The sequence below is a fragment of the Talpa europaea genome, assembly GCF_964194135.1.
Source record: "Talpa europaea genome assembly, chromosome: 4".
Classification (NCBI taxonomy): domain Eukaryota; kingdom Metazoa; phylum Chordata; class Mammalia; order Eulipotyphla; family Talpidae; genus Talpa; species Talpa europaea.
In genome coordinates this window covers 114,476,548-114,493,962 of record NC_140070.1, presented here as the reverse complement: position 1 = coordinate 114,493,962, position 17,415 = coordinate 114,476,548, and the positions used below count along the sequence as shown (strand labels likewise).

Below are 17,415 nucleotides of genomic sequence, written 5' to 3'. Positions count from 1 at the left end.
GGGGACACATTAGCTAAAATAATTTTTGTTAATAGTAACTGAGTTATAATCTAATGGATTGTTTCAAAACATGTACTTATACACTACCATTGGGTATAATCTTGGCCCTTGTCTAGGTTAATAATGTTGGGTACATAATGTCTTTTAGTGTCTGAAGAACTAAGGTTTTTGAGATGACAATTAAAGGTTATGATTTAATTGTCAATATTATCACTTAGGGCTAAAATTTTTATAGAGATTAAATATGGTTGTTTTTGCTGTTTTCTAGTATTTATGACACAGCTTCCCAAACATTTAATTAAAGTAAAATTTGGTAGCCTGTCATTTAATCAATTAAAGGAAATTTTGTGGAACCTCAGCAAAGCTTTAGAGACACTCCACAAACTTTCTCCCTTTCCTCCTGGGAAGGACATTAGATAAATTTATCCTATCTGGTTTACCTGGTAAAGTTACACTACAAGGAAAGCACTGTCACTTGGGAAAATGGAAAAACTCTAATATGTACAAAAATGTTAACATTGGTTTTCTTAAACAAAATCTTTCAATACCTGATATGTATGTAAATTGTCAATGATTATTGTTGCCTTGCAATATTATATACTTCAATGGTTTAATGTCTGCAGGACTTGTTTCTACACACACACACACACACACACACACACACACACACAAAAGGCCTCAATTGATTCAAAATGATAAACTTTTGAGAGTAAAAATCTTTCTACAAAGGACTGTATAGACTGTTGGAAATACACCTAATTTTTACTGTTTTGTTTGGCATAACATTGAAAATGTTTTTTTTACATTTTGCCTTGATTCAACAAAGTTTTCTTGTTTTGACTGACCAGACTCTACAACAATGTTATAGATATATATTTTTTTTTCTTTTTCTAGCAGAGCTAACCTTCTGTGTGGCTTTGAGTACAATTCTTCCAGAAAGTTGACATAGAGCTAAACTAAAATGTGGAAAAACTGCTGCTTTGTTCGTAGGGTTCCAGAAATCTCTGAAAATGATGACAAAGCTTGCCTCCATTGACAGGACTGAATAACCCGGTTCCCTGGACAGAAAGCTCTGTCATAAATCCTGAACTTTTTCGTCTTTTCACTGCCATTAATAATGTACACTTCAAACAACCTGGACAGGACACCGATAAGATCCCAGTACGTGCCTACGTTGGATACCCCTTCGTTATACTTCTGGGGAATGCCTCAGCTACACGCATTCAATTGCGTGAGACTTCTTACTCCATTCATTGTTCTGGCTGCATTGTTACTAATTGTATTACCCCCTCTCTTGCTCGTATATATCCTGTGGTGGTCTTACTTAAAAGACCCCCCTATGTTATGTTACCTGTTGATTTACATGATATGCCTTGGTATGATAATACTGCCATGCAAGTTTTAGATGAAGTACATGCTCTTCTTCGTCCTAAACGTTTTATTGCCACCCTTATTCTAGGAATTGCTGCTCTAATTTCCCTGGTTACCTCCTTAGCTACTTCCTCTGTTGCTTTGATTCAGGAAGCTAAGACAGCTTCTTTTGTAAATGACCTTACCAAAAATGTGACCATGGCACTCTCTGTGCAGCGGGACATTGACTACAAGTTAGAAAAAAAGATAAATGCCCTGGAAGAAATTGTTATTGCCATTGGAGATGAAGTTCAGCTGCTTAAGCAGCAATTATCCACTCGCTGCCACGTTCACTTTCGTTTCATTTGTGTTACACCTTTGCGTTATAATTCCTCTCTACATTGGAATCTTACTAAACATCACCTATTGGGCATCTGGCATGACAATGACCTCTCTCATAACCTTACATCTCTTCAGTCTAAAATCTCTGCTGTCAGTAAATCTCACCTAAATACTTCAGTCTCTTCCTTTGCCCATTCTCTGACTTCCACTCTCCAATCTTTAACTCCTACTCACTGGTATCATCTTGTTCTCTCCTTCCTTGTTCTTTCCCTACTTGTCCTACTTCTCTGTTTGTTTATTCCCTTCTGTGTCCGCTCACTTCACAAATCCATCTACCACATCCAGTGTGACATGTATGCTTACCAACTTCGTTCTAAAAAGAAAGGGGGACCTGCTGCACCCCCCCCTGCAGTGACCCTCAGGGCTAATGGCTGTTGCCATGGTCCCTGAGGTCCGGCGTGGGCAAGGAACCATGCGCGCAGGGGGAGAACAGCAAACTCCCTAAGATGCAGAGAAGCCGAATGCCTGCCAAGAGATAACGACCACCAGAAGCTGCCACAAAGATGATTAAAAGAAATGCTGACCACCTGGAACCTTATCTCGCTTTCTCAAGGCCCACAAACTTTATTCTGCTACAACTGTCTTTCTAAAATCTTTCCTTTTTCTGGTCATTGATTGCTAATTAAAAAACATACATAATTTAATAATTAGGCTAATGCAAATGAAACATTACTAAACACTGTGTTATAATAGAATTGTTGGTTTAATAATCTTTCTATTATGTGCTTAACTTTAGTACCTTTGATATTAACTGCATTATAAAATAAATTCACCCATGACAATTAATTATGAGTAAAAATGATAGTTAGTGCAACTAGAAAATAATTATATAAAACAGTAGAAAGAATTTATAGCCTGTCCAATTAGGAATGAGGCTAGGTCCAGATGTAACTTCGGACATAAATCACTGCCCTGTCAATTAAGCTAAGTCTATGAGCAAACTGATCTCTTTGATGTTCACTGTTCCTATGCTTTTAGAAAAACATATATATACTGACCACTAGCTTAATAAAGACACACTCAGATTTTCACTCTCTTGAAGTGTGTCTGTGTGTCATTTATTCATCGAATCCCTGACCACCCTGCGCAATCTCTCAACCCTGAGACGGCCTCATCGTCCATCGCTGTGCTGGTCCGCGGCACAGGACACTGGTCCTAAGTTACCTCCACAAGAGACTTGATGGGTCCTTGGAAAAGAGTGATTTGCCTTCCATTGACCCATGTTTTATGTTTGAGAAATAAATCCTAATCTGTCTCCACAGAGCAAACATTATGATAATTTCATATAATAATTCATAGTTCTTGGCTGATAAGATGTTGCTCTACCATATGAACCAAAGTAAGCCCCTGAAGGCAGACATTGTCTCCTCATCACTATCCTGGCACCTAAAGGTGTGGATAGTACGTGTCCAATGTCCATGTGACCGAAGAAATACCAGGTTCATCAGAAACGAACACTCAGCCTCTCAGGGCCCAGGTTGTTTAAGACTAAAAAGGGCAGTGCCAGGAATCTGACCCAATGATTTAAACACCAACCACTGTCACTTCCTCCCTATGAAAACCAATTGGCCTTCTGGCTTTTGCTGATGTGTATTGACATGTTCATGTCTTGTTTGTGACATACTGGTGCCTTGCTCTTGCTGCCTGATTGGATATTATGCCCCCTTCTTGCTCTATCCTTTCCCTCTGAGTCCTGTATTTGCTGGCAGGGCTAACAGTACTATCTAATCCCCAACAACTCTCACCCCGTTTGCCATGATCCTGCTTGTCCTGACTCTTCACTGGCTATAAGTGCTATTCTGCTTTGGAATAGTTTTGAATGTATCACTGCCTCCTCAGTGGCGATCTCTACTGCAAATTCAGAAGGCCTGGTGCCATCCTGAGTTGCCATCTTCCTAACTCCACTCTCAGCCACCTGGAGCTCTACCAGCAAGTGCTGCCCTGCACCCTGCTGCCATCTCCTGGAGGCTGTTGGTCCTTTTCTCCTTAGGCCTTTGGGTCTGCTCCCCTCAACTTGCTGGAACAAGCCCATGATCTCCTCAAGACATTGTCAAACATAATGTGAATGGAAAGAGAGTTGCTTAAATGCCATGATGTGGGCCTCACTGAAGAAGTAATTAAAATAATGAAATAAGGCAGGTTTCGAGAAAGTGAATGCCTTCCACTGTTGTCGGCCCATGAAACTCTCACTCCTTCAATTCTGCATGCTAGCTTACAAGCAGAAGGGAATGGCATGGTAGTTTCAATGTGCTGAAAGCAAAGATATTCAACAAAGAATTCTCCAACCAGCTAAGTTAACACTTAGGCAGGTACTAAGAGAAATTGCAGATTGCATAGTAGTTAAGCTGTCCAAGTACCTGGCAAGTCCTGATGTGGGAGGGGCTGGTGCTTCTTAGGACAACAGCTCGCTGCCAGCACCCCAGGTCAGTACCTGCTCAACAGTCATGTTCCTCATGGTAGACAGTGCTTGACTGCTTCAGATGCACTAAGCGCTCAGGCAAGTTTCGGGATTCTGAGGGGAGGAGAAGGAGATACCCTTTATGACTGTTAAATGAGGTACCTGCATCCCCAGGTAAATCAATTCCAGGCTTGTCTAGAAGTTTGCGCTCTTTTAGGAAGGCAGAGAAGCAGAGAGGTGGTGCTCACAGACCTGTAGTAGGCTTGGAAACCCAGGGAAGCCCCAGGAGTCAAGGTGAGAGAGGGAGAGGTGTTTTTTGGGTTGCCCAGCTAGCTGCCAGCAGCTCAAGTAGGTGAGATTCATGCCTGCTCAACTGCCAGTTTTCCTTATAGTAAGCAGAGTTTGCCCATCTGTGGTGGACCAGGAGATGAAGGGAAACAAGATGGGTTCTATAGCTGCAACATCCAGCAGTTGAGGCTTAGATGTTGAGAACAAACTTCCCTGCTTTTCCTAGGGATGACAGGAGAGCCCTCTGCCGCCTACCCCAGGCAGTGAAATTTGCAGGAATTCAAAATCTGACCACTGCCTCCAGCTTTAGGGAGAGAGGGTGATGGGGACTCCCCACCTCTGTGCAGCAGTTCTAGTGTTATGTCCCCTCAAATCTGACCCTCCTCCACCTGCTCCCTATTTCAAGGCTGGTGGTGGCAGTGGCTGTGTGTTATGCTTCTTTTGTGTTTGCAGCTTCACCCTTCCTCCCAATAGCACCAAATCGATGGGATTTTGGCCTTACACCTTCCTTTTGCAGGTGTGTGCATAATCAGACATCTCCGGTGATAAGCTGATACGAGATGTATGAGATATTAATCTATTTTCTGGGAAGTATTTTCCTGATGAAGCTTACTCTGCCATGTTTGCTGGGCACAGCCTCCATCAATCTATAAACATGATCTTTAAGTCTATGTAATGACATGGGAAAATATTCAAGCTATAATACTAAATGGAAAAAGAATATAAATTGTATATGTAGTGTGATATAAATTATATTAAAGTAATCCTTTGCATAGGAAAAAAATAAGATGGCTATACACCAAGATTGCTCATCTCTGGGTGGTGAGATTGTGTATTCTTGCTTTTATATGGTAGCCTGATAGGTGAGCTGTTAATTAGTCTTGATTATATGCTTTGTTTTTCTGGCATCACTGAAATAGGACGATACCTGATGCTTTAGAAATTGTCACCCATGGAAAATCCCAAAACAAAAGGGATGCTTCAAGGATGAGAAATGATCAGATAGGATGATCAAATAGGAACTTTATTTTCTTCCCTCACACCCTCCCCCTACCCTCAGATTGGGATGGCAATAGAATCACCTCAAGAATCATGGGAAAATCCCAGAGCAGAGAAGACCTGAGTCACACTTCTTGGCTGGGGAGCATGGAAGGGAAGCAGAGGTGGTACAGAGGCACCACACCACAGCGAGAAGGCCCTAAGTAGCAGGGGGCACCAGAGCAGTGGGGGTGCCACAACTGGAGGGGGGTGTCTAGGCAGACAGGCTTGAAGGCAGCTTACTGGGCACAGCAGCCAAATCTTCTCATGCTTAGCTGAGAGAAGGCATGTGATCTAGAATGGGTCCCACAGCTGAGATAAGGAAACTCTTCAAAGGACACAGAGACAACTGTCCTCCTATGGATTAGAAGGAGACCAGCAGGACATGAACCTGCAGGTGGAAGTGCCTGAAAACCAGGTGAGACAGGTTACCTGGCAGAGATGCCAGCACAGGCCCTTGGAGCACAAGGTAAAGGTGGTGGTGACGGGGTGGCTGGGGCTGGGACAGCTCTCTCTGTCCTTCAGTAAAATAGTATTTATATGTTACTCCCCCCACTTCAGGTTTGCATCTAACCTGGGGCTGGGGAGAGAGAGAGAAGAAGCATAAGGACAGGCCTAAATGGCACTGGGTTTCAGCTGAAGTCTCTGGGAAATCAGGATACCTGGCAATGACTAGATTCAATTTTCACAGAAGAGGGCTCAGTCAGAAATTCAACGGTGTTGCGGAAAATACAGTTACATCTCACACACCTGAGTTTCTGAAATAGGAAAGAAAACTCATTGCATAGATTTTAGTGATTTTCAAATTTTCAGTAATGAGTGCATTTTGTATTTTGAAAGATTATTTAAAGACAAAGTATAGCAGCCACCAAAAGTTGCTTATTCGTCAAGGCACTCAAGAGAATGGGGCATAAGACTGCTTGGAAAGTTGTCCATGACTTTGAGGTTCATCTTGTTAGACAACCTGAACTGGTCTGTAGTCTCTAAGGGCCAGGCTCTTTCTCTCAGAGAGAGCTTGAAGTCCTGACCATGACTCCTAAGCCCCTGGCACTTTGATTCTGCATGAGTGCATGAGCAGCTGGGAGTCCTTCTAGCTACCTTCTCTGCCCCTTCACACTCACCTCTCTATGTCCCTCCTCTCCTCCCCCAGCAAATCAGTATTACTAAGTTTCCCCATAGAAGGCCCCTTTTTTTTATTCCAGCCAAGGTTTCATCTCTGAAGCAATATCAAACAACAGAACAAATATACCCCTACACAGTGGTGACCTCTAAATATTTGAAGAGCATACTAGCTTCCATGTTGGGTCTCCTTTGCTCCAGGCTGAACCACGCCAGGTCCTCAGATGATATGACAAGCTCCAAATACCTCGCCATCCTGCCCACCCTCCTTGGAGGTCACGCCCGAGGTTGTCCAGGGCCACTTTAAAGCAGATCCCAGTGCCTTTGTCAGAAAGACTCAATCTACTCCTACTAAGGTTGGGAAGGGCACAAAAGGGGCACTTGTGTTCTTAGCTGGCCCTACCCCCACCCCCCGCCGTGTGTTTGCCAGGTGTGTGCTGTTAGACTCAGGTCCCTTCTGCTGCTGTGTGTACTGGTTGGGGGTCTGGGGCTACTGGCACCAATCACACTCACTCAGATTAGTGCCCTTTGGTGTTGTAACTGGCAGGGTCCTGGCAGTGAGGTCTGGGGAAAAGAGGATGAGGAAGTAGGCAACTCCCCACCGCCCTGCTGGGTATAGCCCTTCTGGGGCTACATAACCTCTGCTGCAGGAAGTCCCCCCTTTCACCCCATTCCCACTTCAAGTAGAAACATGTCCCTTGCATCCTTTGATTCTCCAAGCATCTTACCCACGGTCTCCTTCTTCCTCTAGATGATCTGTTCCCTTGCTATGTCTGTGGGCCACATCCTCCTCCTCTTGGAGGAGATAATCCTCCCTCACATTAAAGGATTTTATCGAACTACTGAAAGTCCCCAGTCCCCCTCACAGACCCCACAGTGTGCTCAGGCCACAACAAGAGCACTACCTCTGCTGCCAACTCCTCAGCACTGCATGGTGGCTGAGCCGCCTCTCCTCACCTCTGCACACACCTCTTCCCTCCACTGCCTCCTCTCTTTGCTGCTGTTCCCATGTTCCAAGCTGACTTTGGAGCATTCTCTCCTACCTCAGCCCCCAGCAGCATTGACTTTGGCAGATTTCTGGGACACCAGGAGTGTCATAACTTGTTTGCTTTTCCGGGCCTGATGTTTGCCAGGAGTTTTTTGGAAACAGAACAGAAATCATCCCAAGTCCTTATGCAATTTCTCTGGTGGCTCTGACAGATAAATAAAACCCTCAGCCCCTCTATCCATGTACCTTTTCCAGCAGAGCACTTGGGTTGGTCCTGAAGGCTCCCATCACCTGCACACCTGCTGGGGCCTCTCTGGAGCAGCCATGCAGTGCCTCATCCTGCTTCTTTGCCTTGCTCAGCTCTGGGGCTGCCAATCTGTCCCTCTTGGCGGAGGGCTGGCTTACAGGGAGCTGAGCTGTGATGATCCTGAGACGGAGCAAGCAGCCGGGGTGGCCATAACCTTCATCAATGCCAACCTTCTTAAGGGCTTCAAGCAGATCTTGAACCGGATTGATAAAGTGAGGGTGTGGCCTCGGGTAAGTGAAGCTGCAATGTAGGAGCTGAAAGAATGTGCATGGAAAGCTCAACTTGGCATCTCCAAAGAGCACATCTCCCCACACAAGTGGAACTGTAAAGGGGTGAGCGCTCTGCTTCTTGCAGGCATGAAGAAAGGGTCAGGCAGAGGTCAAAAGAAGACATTCTTTACCGGAGTCACAGGTCTCAAGGAGGGTCCTGAATTGGGGGTGGGAGGCGGTTGGAGAGTATGTAAAAGGTTTCGAATGATATTTTGAAGATCACAGGTAGAAAGTGTAACTTCATCAGAAAAACTAGGGCTGAAAAGATAGGATTCTTATGTCAAATCACCACTAACTAGAAATCATTTATCTCTTTTGGCTTCCATTTCTCTGAAGAAGACTGAGAGTGAATGAAATTGATATTTGACAGCTAACTACTATGAGATATCATCTCCTTATCCCTTCCTCAAATATCCCCTCCTTACCCCTTCTGCTCTCCAGGCCTGCATGGTAGGTAGTGCACATGAGAAAACCAAGGATCTGACATATTAGGGCATTTTTTTTTTTTTGCCCAAGGTCATATAATTAGTAAGCATAGGGTTGGGATTTGATTCTAGACCTTTGCTCCTTCCTCTGATTCAGTTTTGGGTGCGATGGGAGATATTAGGTTGAACCATATGAAATTCCATTTTTTGTGTATCTAAACCAGCCAAATACTGGCAATTTTTGTGGCTCAGCTTCTCACAAAGGAGAGAAAGACAATGTGCCCTTGAGAGCTTTATGACCTAGGAAGGTAAGTAAGGTAAATACAGGACATCTGGGCTGACTGACTGACATCTGATCTCACAATGGGACAAAATATTTGAAATCAGGATTGCCGCAGGTGGATTTGAGAAGAGCTGCAATTATATTGTAGCTCAGATGATCAGAAAACACTGCTTCTTGCAGGAGGGGAGACTAAATCTTTTAGCACTAGGGCGGCAGGCAGAGCTGAGTTGAAAGAAAAAAAGGCAAATTTATACCTTCTGTATTTCCCGGGCTTTGAAAAAAGAATACAGAACAGGTGAACAGACAAGAAAAGCTCCAAGGAGCTGTGCAAGCTGGGCTACCATGGTCTTCTCTGCCTGGCTAGTGCCTTACACACAGCATCCTCAGTGCCCGCGGGAGGCGCGCTCTTCCTCCTTACTACCAGCAGGGGGAAGTCGAGAGCAACAAGTGTCCATCCAGCTATCTACTGGCCAAAAGACAAAAAGTAGAAACCTTTCCTTTAGAAGGACAAAGAAAACAGGAAAGAAAGCAAGTAGATGCTGAAAAGGGAGGAAGAAAAAGTAGAGGGAGGGTGGAGAAGATAAAGTGAAGACAATTACAACACCTTTTCTTAGCTGATTGACTGAAAAAAGTCCAAAGCTGACATTTTCAAAACCTACTAAAGGGGTGAAAGTTTAAATGTTAAATAAGGATGAACACTCATGTTCAGCCCCCAGGTAGCATTCAGAAAGATGACTGGCTCCATCAGCCTGTCTAAACCAAGCACTTCTCCTCCCTGCAAACCCCATTCAGAGCTTGCCCAGCCAACTCAGGAAGACATGAGAAGCTCATTCCATTTACCCACAGGCCAACCGGCAGTTAGACGGAGGTGCAGACTAACTATAGGGATGACATCCCCCTCACGTCTCCAGCAGGGGTGGGTTCAAACCCAATGGGGGATCATATTTTGGCTGGCTCAACAGAAGCAGGGAACTGACCGCTCACCTCTTTTCAATGTCTCCACAGCGGCCCGCAGGAGAGGTATTTGAGCTTGAACTAGACACCTTGGAAACCACCTGCCACGCCCTAGACCCCACCCCTGTGGAAAACTGCACCGTGAGGCAGGTGGCACAGCATGTAAGTGCCCCTCTTGGGTGACTGAGGGTGGTGCCCCTCCCACTTCCATTGTGGTTGTGCACAGAGCAGGCCCATTTTATCCAGTTCCCAGCCTGCCTTCCAAGTTGGCCCTTGGGCAGTTTCTAAGAGTGTCATTTAGGCCACTGTCCTTTGAGCTGATTTTTGCAACAGTCTAACTCTCTGGTCTGATACCAGAAGTTGTCGAATTGCAGTATCAACCAATGAAGATGGTTTGGTGAGGCTAGCCTGTGACAACCATGCCTGAGGCCACTCCTCCTGGGTGAGAAGGTGGAAGGCCAGCCCTCCTCCTGGCTTTCACTGTGGCCTTATTTCTCCAGGCTGTGGAAGGAGACTGTGATTTCCACCTGCTGAAAGAGGATGGCAAGTTTTCAGTGTTGTCTGCAAAATGTGATTCCAGTCCAGGTAAAGATGATCAGTCTTGTTATTTTAATCTTGTAGAGGGAAGTGAGGAAGGAATCTAAATTGTTTTCAGTATAAGTAGTTTTGCCACTTTATTAGTGAGGAAAGGGAGAACGTAAATCTGCCAGGAGAGTTTGGCGGATTTTAAAACTGTTTTTTAAGGCACTGTTCCTTCTTGAGGTGAAAAAGTCTCCTTTGAGAGGCTCCTGCAAGAAAGATCAGAAAGGCCGGAGCCAACAGAAGGGTCCGTTATTAAGAAGCAGCGAAACTAACGAAACATGGCTTAGCTTTTCTAAATAAACAAAGCTGGGGTGAACTCCACAAAATTCCAACCCATATCGGGGGTGCTTCTGTCTGTGCATAGACTCGGCTGAGGACGTGCGGAAGGTGTGTCCAAAGTGTCCCCTGCTAGCCCCGATGAATGACACCAGAGTGGTGCAAGCCATAAACAAGGCGCTGGCTGCCTTCAACGCTCAGAGCAACGGCTCCTACTACCTGCTTGTGGAAATTTCCCGGGCTCAAATTGTGGTAAGACTGAGACCGAAATTTCTGACAGTCCGGTAGAACTTTGGGGATATACGTGGTGAAATGGGTGAGGGACAGAGCAGATGCGGGGATTGCAACAGAGAGGACAAAGTGGGTGGTGGGAGAAAAAGCAAAAAAGAGGGCTTAGGGGTAGAGGACCTTGAGTGTCCAGAGGACAAAGAAGCTTCTGAGACTCTCAGTGCTAAAGTGCTGTCACCGAAAAGGGCTCCCACACAGATAGGCGGGTCCTCAGTTCTTCCTTCTAGTTCAGCTGGGCTCCCTGTTCAAGGGTGGGAGTGATGTCCACCTCATCATCGCTCATCACCCCTGTGCAAGTTAACACTCCTCTAATTGACTGGTAGAAAGGGAGGCGCCTACTTAAATACTAAAAGGCATATAATGCAGGATCTGAAAGTGGCTTTTAAATCACTAAAAAAAAATTTTGATTGTGACAATGCAAGTGTATACTCCAAGAGCTATAAAAAACAAGAGCACAAGCATCATCCATACTTTCACCTACATTCTCCATTTGATCCTGCTCCATAAAACAGGTGGAAGAGGGGTTCATCTCTTCACTCTCCTGCCCCATCTGCAGTAGCCTGTGTGGGGAAGAGGGGGCAGAGGAGGAGGAGGAGGGGTCGTGCTCAGGTCAGGCTTCAGCAAGGATCCCCTGGAAGCCTCTGGCTATGCAGCTGCTATGCAGGAATGTGCTCCCTGGCCTTGGGCAAGGCTGTGGCTCCCTCTGCTTCCTCCCATCTCTCCTTCCTGCCGTTTTCATGCTAAGTCACGTTTCCTCACAAGCATTTCATTTCTTCTCATTAGCCTGTTCCACCTTACACCTACGTGGAGTTTGTAGTGGCTGCCACAGACTGTGTTGCTAAAGAGGTGACAGACCCAGCTGCGTGCAACTTGTTGGCAGAAAAGGTGAGCGAGCCAGTCCCCAGGGCAGTAAAGCTGGTCCTAGAACACAGTAGACTTGAGCAAGTGAGTGGCCAGGGCTGCAGAAACAGCCAGCAGTTTGACATGCCTCTCCCTGGGTCCTCTGGGGTGTCACCTGCCTCCTTTAGAGCTGCTGCCAAATCATCTCACCCATTGGACGCCCTTGGAGTTGGGAGTAAGACACAGGCTATTTGCTAATTAGGCTGAGTGGTGCTGGATGACTGAGGGTATGAAGTGTAGACTGCCAGAGCGTACCTCTGACTTGAAACATTTTAAGTCCTCGAGCTCTTACATCCACTTCTAGAAATTCAGCCTAAAGAAGTCATCCTAAATATTTGACAGAAATGTATCTATAAAGATGATTTATCATGGTTGTAAAATAACCCAAAAGAGATTTCAATGCCCATCATAAAGGGGTCATTGAATAAAATATGATACATCAGGAAACAGAAAATTATGCACATCCTAAAAGTATATTCTCAAGGAATAATGAATGATATAAGAAAATGTTACACTGTAGTAAGTGAAAAATACAGGATACAGAATGGTATTATCACAAATATCTCAATTTTTTAAATAATGTTTAATAGTATCTAAAAGTAAGAAAGACACACATGGTTGTGAACAAAAACTCTCCTGGGTCACCGCGATTTGGGGGATGATTGGTGATCTTCTTCTATCTCAAAAGAATCTATTGTCTGTATCATACATCAATTTATTTATCACAGAACTTCTCTAAGCAGAAAACTGTAAACTTTGGAAAAGTGCTTTCTTAAAAAGGAATTAAGGTTTTCTGTTTTTTGCCTTGATATGTTGGAGTATCAGTGACTGAAGGAGGAGTCCGTGTTTTGAATCAACTCATATAATTTCTCTCTTTATGGGCAGCAATATGGCTTCTGTAAAGGGTCTCACATTCAACGGCTCGGTGGGGAAGAGGTTGAGGTTTCCTGCACCATGTTCCAAGCACAGGTAATGGTTTCTTGGATCCACTTGCCCTCATCTTCAGAATTCATGAATGCCTAATGGTTATTCACTGTGTTAGTAATTTCAGGGTACTTGCTGCCCTGTCCTTCTGACCCAATAGTCTAAATAGCACTGGTTATGTGAAAGCATCAATAAATGAAAGGATAATGTAGTTATGTGTTCCTTTCCCACAAACTAATGGTTACAGGGTAGAACTAATCTAGTGGGAAGTGACAAGGCCACCTTTTGATTTATAGAGGTTTGGGAGTGGTTTTCTGAATGTGCAGAGGTCACATCTGCCTGGCAGTTTCTAGAGACTGAGTGTAGATGATAAAGGGGGTGATGCTGTTGATGAGGGTTAACTGTGAGGTGGTGTGCTTTTGCTCATGGGACTTGTGTGCGTAAATCCACTGTCCCCAATACAGTTGGTGAGACTGAGGCTATTATAGACTTGTCATCTCTCCTCTGTAGCTCTGATGGCAATCCTTTGCACCTAGGTAGTTCTTTGTTGCCAGATACCTTCCAGATAAAAGTAATACTGTGAGAGAATAAGGTGAAGCTTCCAGCCAGAACATGGGTGGCGTGGTCCGGAAGAAGAAAGGTAGATAACCTAAGGAAATGTCCTCTCTTTTCATGTGTTCCCACAGCCCCTACCAGCTGGCAACAATGGAGGGGGGCCTACCCCTGTGGCAGATGCAGCTGCTCCTGCACCTTCTCCAGCTAATCCGGCTCCAGCAGCCCTGGTGGTGGCAGCCAAGGTGGCAGCTCCTGTGGGACCGCCGGTGTCCCCAGTACACCATGATTTGCGCCATTCCTTCCCGAGTGTGGCCTCAGTGGAGTCAGCCTCAGGAGAATCCTTCAGTGCGAAGAAACAACCCAAGCCAGGCACCGCCGTTGCTGCTGGTCCACTGGTTCGCCTATGCCCTGGGAGAATCAGACACTTTAAGGTCTAGATGAAGGTCAGGGATGAGAAGTTTTGGCACAGAGAGCATAGCCACCATTGTGTCCAAGAATCTGGGGAGGCCTGGAGACCCTGTCTACTAACAAAGCAAGTGCCCTTGCCTACTAACAAAGCAAGTGCTTGGTCAAGACAAGCCAAGTCTTGAACCCCAACTTTTCTCCATACCTGAGGACAGAAACAGAAGGGGTGATGCTTATGTTTTCTGGAAGGCATAGGCTGGTAATTGGTTGTCCTTGTTGGGATGCTAAGCCATCACCATTGGGTTCTCTGCCTTCTGGTTAACCTTACAAAAACAACTAGAACTGTGACTTTGAAAGGTGCTCTTGTCAAGTTTATATCTGCTTATTAATAAAAGTGCCTGAAGGACCTTCCTTATTAAAAAGGTTCTAAGCTAATACTTGGTCATGATTATTGCCTACTTCATGAGTCACACAAAAATCCCTTGGCAAAATCAAAGTGAAAATAAAAAAGAAAATAAAAGTTTCCTGTATACAGAGGAAATCCAGAGGATATGTCCATTTTCTTATGAGAAAAATTATTATTTTCATTTCATAAAGGATAGAAAATATTGCTAAAGGATCTTTGCACAGCAGTATACACAAAGAAATCACTGGATTCCCTCAGACCCTGATAAGATGGATTGGTAATTAACACTGGATTTTCACTGTAAAACATAAATATGTTCATTATTTATGTTTAAAATAATTTTTGATTGCCCCATATACAAGCCAATTTATGATAAAGGATTGGTATTTCTAGCCAATCTGTTGAAAGGCCTTAAGTTAAAACTCTGATTTACAGTACAATTGGAGGAGGTGAATTGCAGGCATATATGTAAGACACAATGCAAGTGCTTAGATAGTCGAAGGGGATATTTTCCGTTATGGAATGATATCTGGACAATTTCCATTCTTCTCTACTAGTATTAAGTAGTTCTTAAGTTGTGCTTAAGTTGTTAAGCAACCTCGATGATGTGCTCTCACGTGGAATTTTAATGATTAGCACTAATAGCGTGAGAGGCTTTTCTGAAACAAGAAGAGTGAAACAAGCATTGACACTAACATTATCACTCTTGCCTAGAGTTTTGCCTATAGTCTAGTATAAATAAGGAATGCCAAGAAGGCAGGAGAACCACTAGGTATCACAGAAGCCAGGGAATTAAAGGAAGGTATGGTCAGTCAAGCTAAATGCTATGGAAAAAGCAGCCAGAGTGAGGACACAGGAAAGGTCATTGGGTGAGTGACCAAACTGGCGGGCAAGGTAATCATACAAGACATAGCGACCAGCAGCAGAATCAGTTTTACTAGGCAGGAGAATGTGAAATCTTGGCGGCAGAGGATTGCCTGGTGGTTCTGTTGAGCAAAGGGAGAGACACCTGTGTTCCCCTCTTCAGTAACATTCACGACGAAGAGGGAGAGAGAGGTTGTATTGCAAAAGTGTAACTTTGTGGGGTTAAGACTTTGTTTTCAGGGAAGAAGAATTTTGACCATTTAGGGAAAAAAATAGGAAGAGATGCAGGACAGTGAGATGGGGAGGTGATGGGCTGTGGAGATCTATGGTGGAGGGGTGGAAATCAGTGGTCTGGGCAGGATTCTTCCTTGAATGACCTTGCAAGAGGATCCTGAAAAGATACCTTTCACCCAACAGTAAAAAAAAGAAATCTGCTCTCCACCCTTGCCACACACAGGTGTGTCTGTGAGGGAGCACATGGATATCAAGTTGTGTTTCATGGCAGGCAGGTGATCTATAGGCAAACCAAAGTAACTTTTGTGAAAGGGAAAAGAGTAGATTTCTGATACTCTCCCCCACAGGGATTATATGTTCCCACAGATCTACAAACCAGGGCGTGCAAACTCCACCACACACAAGATTAGTCACTGGCTTGTGGGGAGAAGTATGAGAAATCTAACTTTCTGTTTTTAAAGAATTTTCTGAAGCTTTTACTACTCTTTCTGTGGAAAATAATGTATTTTACTACATTATTGTTTGCATACAACTACCATATGACAGTGACTAAGCTATGGAAACAACCCAAATTCCCCTAAATAGATGAGTGGCTCAAGAAGATGTGGCACATATACACAATGGAATATCACTCAACAATCAAAAAAGATAAACTCATGCAATTTGCAGCAACATGGATGGAGCCTGAAGGGATCATGCTCAGTGAAGCAAGTCAGAAAGAAAAAGAAAAATACCCGACGGTCTCACTCATAGCAGGAATTTAGAAAACCGAAGTAAGGGACCAGGAAAAAGACTGATTATAATAAAGTAAAAATCAAAGTCAACAAGCAACTACAAACCAGAGACAGACACACTACAGGGGGGATGGAGGGAGTAGGATCAAAACAAGGGGGGTGGGAATTGTATGGGGACTATAACCAAGATGAAAATGCATACACTGTACAAAAATGAAAAAAGATGTAAAAATAAATAAAATTTAAAAAATAAATTGTGTGTCATTATAAAATGCATTAGAAAAACATGGCATGATATTTCTTTTCTTTTTAGTTAATTAACACTTTACAGTGTTTACTTACCTAGCAGCAAGCTCTGTCCTATATTTTTTAAATTAAATTTTTCTTGATATAGCATTGGTTTAATACTATGTAAATTCTGGGAGTACAGCTTCACACTTTGATGTAGGTGTGTACCTCACTGCACCCTCCATGGTAGTCTAGAGTCAAATTGTATTCATCAATGTCAGACTGACTCCCTGGAGCCCTGCCTCTCACCTCCTTTCTCTTCCCCTCTGGTAAGTACCAGATTTTTCTTAGAGTCTAAGAGTTATTTTTGTCATATTTTGTGATTTTGTCATATTTTGTTTATGTTCCATGTATAATCCTTCCAGTCTTCTCATGGCTTAATAGCTCATTTCTTTTTAGTTTAGAGTAATATTCCATTGTCTGGATATGAATAATTTATTCATTGATTCAGCTCTGAAAAGTGTCTGTTGCTGGAGAAGCTCAGAAATTATGAGTAAAGCTGCTATAAATGCCCATGTGCAGGTTTCTGTGTGGACATAAGTTTTCAACTCATTTGGGCAAATACCAAGGAGTGTGGTCGCTGGAATACTTGTATATTGTAAGAAATGCTCAGCTGTCTTCTGAAGTGACTATGACATTTTGCATTCCCACCAGCCTTGAATAATTGTTTTGCTGCTCCACATTCACACAGCATTGGGTGTTGTCAGTATTTTGATTTTGGCTTTTCTTATAGGAGTGTAGTGTTATGTCAATGTTTTAATTTTCATTTCCCTGTTGACATATGATGTGGAGTATCTTTTCATGTGCTTATTGTCATCTGATTATCTTTGGTGAGGTTCAAACTTTTGACGATTTTTAAACTGAGTTATTCACTTTTTAGTGGTGATTTTTAAAAGCTTTTTTGTACGTTTCTTATAAAGTCCTTTATCAGATATATCTTTTATAAATATTTTCTCCCAATCTGGTTTATCACTCACTCTCTGAAAGGTATTTACTTTTTATTTATATTTACAAAGAAAGAAAGAAATTAAGCTTAGCAATATTTAGCACATTCCTTAACATTTCCTCCTTCTGCAGTAAGTATAGTTAATTTTGGTCTTTCCTCTCTAATGGCCCTGCACCCTCAGGGTATAAACAT

General features: G+C 43.6%; 1 protein-coding gene across 1 annotated transcript in view; it reads left to right on the top strand.

The window, feature by feature from the left end:
* Positions 1-7,907: 7,907 nt before the first annotated feature.
* The window catches only part of AHSG (alpha 2-HS glycoprotein), a gene marked incomplete at both ends in the record, with an annotated part of 43,495 nt that continues 33,987 nt past the window's right edge, over positions 7,908-17,415 (top strand). The window contains 7 exon segments of the mRNA XM_084232710.1: positions 7,908-8,120; positions 9,873-9,983; positions 10,322-10,406; positions 10,768-10,931; positions 11,751-11,852; positions 12,753-12,836; positions 13,478-13,741. Coding sequence (XP_084088836.1) covers positions 7,908-8,120; positions 9,873-9,983; positions 10,322-10,406; positions 10,768-10,931; positions 11,751-11,852; positions 12,753-12,836; positions 13,478-13,741 — 1,023 coding nt within the window.